This window comes from Vanessa atalanta, chromosome 17 (genome assembly GCF_905147765.1).
Source record: "Vanessa atalanta chromosome 17, ilVanAtal1.2, whole genome shotgun sequence".
In the NCBI taxonomy this organism is placed as follows: domain Eukaryota; kingdom Metazoa; phylum Arthropoda; class Insecta; order Lepidoptera; family Nymphalidae; genus Vanessa; species Vanessa atalanta.
The window spans coordinates 6325010-6332851 of record NC_061887.1 but is presented as its reverse complement, the minus strand read 5'-3'; the positions used below and the strand labels follow the sequence as shown (position 1 = coordinate 6332851).

Here is a 7842-nt window from a genome sequence, read left to right as displayed (position 1 = left end):
TTTACATTATAATATTACGTATACATTACATTTATAATATTTTACTAGGATTAATATCCTAATGAAATTCATTTTATTCAGGATATTAATCCTTGTAAAATATTATAATTGTAAAAGTTTATGTTTGGATATTAGTTACGCAATAATGCAAATACGGCTGAACGGATTTGTATAATATAGAGATAGTGTACAATGATTTATCTAAGACTTATTATGTGATAAGAGCCGAGATGGCCCAGTGGTTAGAACGCGTGCATCTTAACCGATGATTTCGGGTTCAAACCCAGGCAGGCACCACTGAAATTTCATGTGCTTAATTTGTGTTTATAATTCATCTCGTGCTCGGCGGTGAAGGAAAACATCGTGAGGAAACCTGCATGTGTCTAATTTCAACGAAATTCAGCCACATGTGTATTCCGCCAACCCGCATTGGAGCAGCGTGGTGGAATATGCTCCAAACCTTCTCCTCAAAGGGAGAGGAGGCCTTTATCCCAGCAGTGGGACATTTACGGGCTGCTTATGTATGTTATGTATTATGTGAATAAAATGACATATTATCTGAGAGATTTCCCGAGCGAGAAATGAAGTGAGTTTATAGAAAATAGTCATGTAGTTGTTGAATTTAAGAGCGACATTTAGTTAATCTTTCGATACCATCGTTGTAGCCCGACTTGCACATGGTTGCTTTGTGATTCCTAATTTCAACGAGCGATACATTTGTGCAAGTCCCTCTTGGCAGGTACCATCTACTCATCAGTAATAGTTAGTATTGTTGTATTCGTTCGAAGGGTGAGTTAGCAAGTGTAACTATAGCCACAAGCGACATAACAACGTAGTGCCCAAGATTGGTGGTCTCGGTGGTCCCTGTGAGGAATGATAAATATTTCTTTCGGTGCTAATTTCTATGGTCGTTAGTGGTCACTAACGATCGGGTAGTCTATTTATCCGTCCGCCAAACTATTTAATAAAAGAATTTCTTTAAAAAAAAATTCTCCTTCCTTTATTAATCTTAGCAGTATGTTTTTTTCGAACCTATAATGGAAACCCTATGTTGACCTCTTTTATGAACAGACTTTTTATATAATGATTCCGTGAAACTATTTGTTAATTGAGTTAATTTAAAAATTTATTGTTACAACTAAATAAATGATAAAACACTTTTAGCTCCGTAGTACGTCAGAAAAAATACTACATATTACAGTATTAATCATTTCGATTGAGACTGACCGCAACCAGCCGGAATATCTCTCTGAAGTCATAATCTTAATTCTTAATCAGAATTTCAGTATATTACCTGACACATGTCTCAAAATTGATCGGTAGTTTTTCGTGAATCTGATCGTTTTTGCTGAATATGGTAGAAGCGTTAACATTCCTATCGATATTTTCGGCGATTACACTGGAGTTATTCACTCAATGCACACAGAGTACCTTAACTGTGTTCACATTATGTAGAAAACCAGTACTACATTACGGCGAGCAAACTGAGTCTATAGTTTAATTTTTAGTTGTGCCAACCAGGTAAAAAGATCAATTTTTTTTAATAATTTAATTATTTTGTAACAATATTTGTTACGTGCTATACGTATTTGTATGTCAATGTCTTGGTAAAATATAAATTATTTCAATTTCGACTTCCAACAACAAGTCTCGAAGAAGTTTATTTGTATTGTACATTTTTTTTATATTCATAGGAGATTATTTTCTTTAATTACAAAACCTATCCTTATAGATATTAAACAAATAATACCACATCATAAATTTAAATAATTTCTTTATTTATCCGCAAAAATAGCAATGATTTACAAAAAATAAGTTCATATTTCAAATGACTCATTATTTTAATCAGTGAGATAAAGTTTTCAAACGCTCCTCGTATTTTACCCTATACTTGTTTTCAGGATCGAACTTGGCGGTGAGTTGGTTCCAAAGTTCCGGCTCTTTGTTAATGAGATGACCGATCACCTTCTCTGTGCCATTCTTCTGCGCGTCTGTGCACTTGGCGCATTCGTTTTCGAGGGCTTCTTGCATGTGTGCTGAAATTAAAGAGAATAATTGATTTTTAATAATCATACACTGAAAAATTATAGCCTTCTAGTGCCTCACTGGAACTGGACTTTGGGCAGAGACTCAAGGAGTGAGTTCATTAACCTACCGCTGTTTGCTTACGATGTTTCCCTTGACCACTTCAGAATTATAGAGCAAAGGTCAGATGTGCATATTTAAGCCCGTGATATATCGTAATGGTTTTAGTTGACAAATATAATGAACAGCTCAAATAAAGAAAATATATGAGTGTTAGACAAAGCGTTTAACAAAGCAAGCCATTTAATATTATTAATATTTAATATGCTGGAAGTCGCAGGTAAACAATGACCTTTATAAATTGGTCAGGGCTATACGGTTAAGCCCTTGCCACTGAGAATCTACTTCCAATTATTACTGATACATCCTGTAATCATCATACTTCCTCAAATGGTTTATTATTGTGAGTTGTAAACATACTAAATTAATTTAAACATATGTATGTAAAATAATAGAAACAATTTGCCAATGCTTTTATTAAAAAAATATAAAAAAGTCCGATATGTCATATTTGGTATAGAGTGTACGATACGAAATGAGAATTTAGCATTTCGCTAATGCTTTGACGGCTCGTAAAAAATAAATCTTTTTATAATTTGCAATGATTTACAAGAAACCAAATGTACTTCCGTTGTTGTAAATATTTATCGCGCATAATTCAATCATTAGCATCTACATTAATTTTTTCTAAGCATCTCCGACGTCACTAGCTCATAAAACAAAAGAGGGAGAAAAAGTCCGCACGACATTTACCTTAACAAACAAACAAATAAATAAAAACTCGAGATTACTCGATATTTACCTTTTACAAAGGTAAAAGGTAAATATATAATAGCTCAGTAAAGACTGAGCCTGATTCATTATGTTTGCCGCCAAAATGTTACCCAAATAAAAATTATAACTATAAATTAACCCAACAAGTATTCTTCCTAAAGTTTTTATAATTCATTTCAATTAAATTTTAATGTTTTGTTATTATTACGTCAACCGTAGCATGAAATATTTATTTTATTGTTGCCCGTACCTTAATAACGGAAAAGGAAAATGCGGTTTTCGTCATTATTAATTATAAATTGTATATAATTATATACATATAGGTATTATAACAAAAATATTTAAATTAAAATAAATTAGTTTTTTTTACGCGTATTACGAACAGACACGAAATGCAGGTCATGATTTAGGAGAACGATTTTTTAAATTAATATCATTTTGATTAATTTTAAAGATCATTTAAACCTATATTGAGTTTTATTATATACATTTGAACACTTCGTGATTTGAACTGTTGGTGATAAGCATCCGTTGGTAACAACTTTTTATAGTTTGGTTGATGTTTTGACTAGAGAATCGGACTTATTGTCGTACGATTTGTAATTGCATAATTCATTTGAGTTAATCTTCGGTTTACGAGATGCATTATAATATTTATATTCACATCACTTACATTTGAGTTCAGTGCCATCGGGAGAGCACTTTCCTTGGTCCATGATACATTTGAAGTAGTTGCCTAGAATACGTTTGTTGCCAAGAATTTCATCCAGATCGACATTGTCGTAACGGTCAGTGTACTTCTCATCCGGACGAGCGAGAGCTATCGCGATTAAGGCGAACAGGCAAACTATGACCTTCATTGTAATTTTCTGAAAAAAAGTAGAAGACAGATTTGTTGTATTAGGTTGTCCGACAAGTTTGTTCTGATTTCGGAAGTAATCAATCGAACGGGTCTGAATATATCGGAAGATTTAAAACAAATGGCTTACATAAATATACCAAAAGCAAGGTATATTAGATGTAAAACAAAATAGTATCTATGTAATTAAATATATTTATGAAAACAATAGATCACAGTAAATCGACAAGGAATATATCATGACGTCTATCATTAGCTAATAAACTTATAAATTAGTCCGAGAGACGCAATTCATGGAATAAAAGAATTAAAATACTATGAATTTATTAAATATTTATAGACGATTAAAGGATTATGAAGACAATAAAAGTACCTTTATTCCTTAAGTACTACAGCGATATATGAACATCGTGTTATTCATTGTCTTATTGTAAATTAAAGACAAAACAAATGCACTTCGAATATGAATATTTATCTATGATTTATAAGGAATTGTACGAAACAGAAATTTATTGTCGAAAAAACCTTCAGAGTTATTGAGAAGGTAAAGAAGATATGACTCGATAACTTTGATAATCATTCTAGAAATTTGTCCAAAAACACTCGTAAATTTCTTAGTAGTTTAATTTCTGTTTACAAAAAATTATTATTGAACGGGAATGAGAATTTATCCTAAACTTATGACAACATGGACTATACGAGATGTGGGAATTGACATCCAGAAACAAAAATAAATTAGTAACATTCCCATAGCCCCGTGCTAAGTATAATTTCAGTAACTGTTTAATTTAATTATCACTAGTATCCATTTATATTAATTACGAGACTTTATTATTCTACAATAGATTAAAGTATCGCATACCTGCGTAAGATGCGTGATCACTGATTTAAAGTTCGCTACTGATTAGCAGTCTCCGTCCATACGGCTTTATATACTAGTATAAATGGAACGCACAAAAACTAAGTAGGTAGTTAGACTTAACTTAGTCATAACTTATAATTTTTCCGTGTGACGTATTCATACGACACTGGACTCGTAATATGATGCCAAGGCTCTGACCTGTTCCAGCACGCTGTATTGTTTATCTCATATTGCAGATTTCTTCGTTTAAGAATTTAAACACGGGAAGTCATTTTAGGCATAGATCTAAAATGTGCAATAAAACTTCTTTATCGTACGCTAACGTCCGTATTTTCTTAGGTAAATTGGCAATGAGATATATATTTTTTAATTTTAATAGTAACAATATACATAAGTGTATTCGTTTATTATGTGTATCCTGTAATTTAGTTGATACCTTCGGTTTTTTATAAATTGTCTTTACTACTTTTTTATTTGAAGTACATTCTGAACAACGATTTGAATATCAGAAATAGTTTAGTAAATAAATAAATGGACTAAGTATGTCTACCTAAGTAGAGGTAACTTACTATTACCTACCTCACCTCTATCCCGACTATGTTCCCGACCAATATATGCGTGGTGTTGGAAGACGGCAACATAGATTATTTTGTTACCCACCTATGTGGCATTCTCCCCAAGCTAGCAACAGCCCCACTGCTAGGGCGGTTAAACTTTTAAATAACTTCCTACTTTGTTGTCGAGATGTAGACATATTTTGTGATCCCTTTTTTAATATATTCAAACAATTCTATATATTCCAGAATTTTAAAGATGTTTTGTAGTTCCTAAATAGATTTAAGCTTATTTTTGTTTACTTTTTTTATAAATTATATTTTTATTTTTACTAAATTTTAGTATGTTTTAGTCAAATTAGTATGAATATTTAAAAAAAAGAAAAAAAATTGTTAAGTAATTAGTGTAGATATAAGCGACTTGGTGTAATTACTGTAATGCTTATATTTTTCAAAATAAAGATTATTATTATTATTATCTAATTATGGTTTTAGATTAAAATTTAAATAGTAAGGACTGGAGTGATTTGTAATCATTATTTTTCACCAGTTTTAATAAGCAAAACTAGTTAGGAATACAAATATATATATATCGATGATATCGAAAACGATGTAGGATTTTCATAAAGATGATTTGTTGATGTCTCCAAGTTCCGATACGTCAAAACTATGTACGCCAACTAGGCTACAACATAATTGATATTATTCATAAATAAATACCCCAACCATTGGGTGGATTCTTAATCCCTACATACCGATAGATAAGTGTAATCCAGTTTATGTTTATTTATATACTTTCTTCAAATTGTCAATAGTAGATTTATATGTAAGAAACTATTAGATAACCTATTTAATCCTACACATTTCTGCTACAAAAAATAATAAAATATATTTGATAAATTAGTCAAATATTCTAAAATCTAGAGATATTTTAAACGGCCTCTAAATATAAAATTATCGGTATAGCAAACTATTACGAACTTAGCCTAGATTTCTTGAACTTGTTTCCTCACTAAGAATATTTTAATAAGTATAAATATGTTGAATACTTGAAGCTGCAAACAACATTAGTGCTCTATTTTAGAATGGGATACTACCTGTATTAACGATATTATAAATTGAATAATTGTCTGTTTCAGTTAATGGGTTATCATGAACTATATTTATATGAACATGACTGACTTGTTAGATTGTCCCGAGATTCTGGTTTCAGGCCGATACAGAGTTATCGGCCGTTAAAAAAGTATTATAGGTTATTCTGTCGAAAAAATCTCAATAAATTCCTGGAACCTGGAATTCCATAATTCGGAAAGCACGTAAAGACGTTGATCCTGCTCCCGAACTCTTTTAGGTCGTATAGAATTTGCCGTCCCATCGTATTATGAGAGCCAGGGAAAAGATCTGTGTTTGCGCACACAATTGTGCACTAAAATATCCTGCGTAGTTGGCTCGTCTCCTTTGAGATCGGCTGCCATAGCTGAAGTCGGTTACAACCTCATAATAATATATTTTTAGATTACTTTCGCTGATACTCGTGATGTATGTTTATTTTCAATTATTTAATATGTGAAAAAAACTATTTTTTTAACTTATTCAAATAATTTTATTCGTTATACTTCCTCTAATCAGTTTACAAGAAGAAGATCCGTAAATATTTTAAGCTGCATTAAACTACACAGCAATTATAAAACTGTCAGTCACTATCCTGACAGATTCTTCGAGTGCTACAGGGTGAATTTAAAGTCTGGTAGTACTACCATACCTCAGACCCGAACAACTAAAGGTCAATCTCAATACTTCCAACCCTCACCAAAATATTTAAAAACGAATCTTAAATCATTTATAAACACACTGACGCAATCCGCTACATAAAAGTTAATTTGGGTTTACTACAAACAACTTAGGGGTCGCTAGACAACCGACGCAGGTAAGAGGGTTAAGAGCTTATTAAGAATATCTATGAAGGCTGCGAAGAGTAACTGGGATACCTTAGAGATTGTCTGTCACTTATCCAAAACATTTAATTGTGTTCCACATGAGATTCTGGTCAGGAAACTTATTCACAATGGAATTAGATAATGTTTGTCAACCTTTTAACTTATTTTACAATAGTATATATATTAAGTACAATAGTAGTATAAGTCTTGGCTACACTCTACGTGACGAAGTTTATTGTATGTACATTTATTTTTTTGTCTTTAAAAGATATTATTTCCTTTATTTCTATTTTCTAAAACCTGTCTATAAAACAAATAATAACACATAATAAATTTAAATAATTTCTTTATTTATCCGTAAGCAACGATTTATAAAAAGTAAGTTATTATTTCAAAGGACTCATTATTTTAATCAATTAGATAAAGTTTTCAAGCGCCTCGTATTTTACCCTCAGTTTGTTATCAGGATCGAACTTGGCGGTGAGCTCGTTCCAAAGTTCCGGCTCTTTGTTAATAAGATGACCGATCACCTTCTCTGTGCCATTCATCTGAGCGTCTGTGCACTTGGCGCATTCATTTCCGTGGGCTTCTTGATGTATGCTGAAATTAAAGTGATTAATTGTTTTTAATAATCATACACTGAATAATTATAGCCTGTAAATGCTTGACTGGTATTTGGGATTAGGGAGAGACTCAAGGCTTTGAGCCAATTACACCACCGCTGGCTCACGATGTTTTGCTTCAACGCTCATTACGAGTTGATTATAATAA

At 31.8% G+C, this 7842-nt stretch overlaps 1 protein-coding gene across 2 annotated transcripts in view; it reads right to left on the bottom strand.

Annotated features, from left to right (window-relative positions):
* The window catches only part of LOC125070480 (allergen Tha p 1-like), a 29609-nt gene extending 24961 nt beyond the window's left edge, over window positions 1-4648 (bottom strand). The window contains exons 1-3 of one of the 2 annotated variants that reach the window (XM_047680371.1): window positions 4581-4648; window positions 3533-3728; window positions 1905-2036 (exon numbers count right to left, since the gene is read on the bottom strand). In XM_047680371.1, the coding sequence (XP_047536327.1) occupies window positions 1905-2036; window positions 3533-3719 (319 nt within the window). In that variant the 5' untranslated portion in view covers window positions 3720-3728; window positions 4581-4648. Of the gene's footprint in view, window positions 1-1757; window positions 2037-3532; window positions 3729-4580 lie in introns of those variants that run through there. The other variant, XM_047680370.1, reaches the window with a different exon arrangement.
* Between the last annotated feature and the right edge of the window lie 3194 nt (window positions 4649-7842).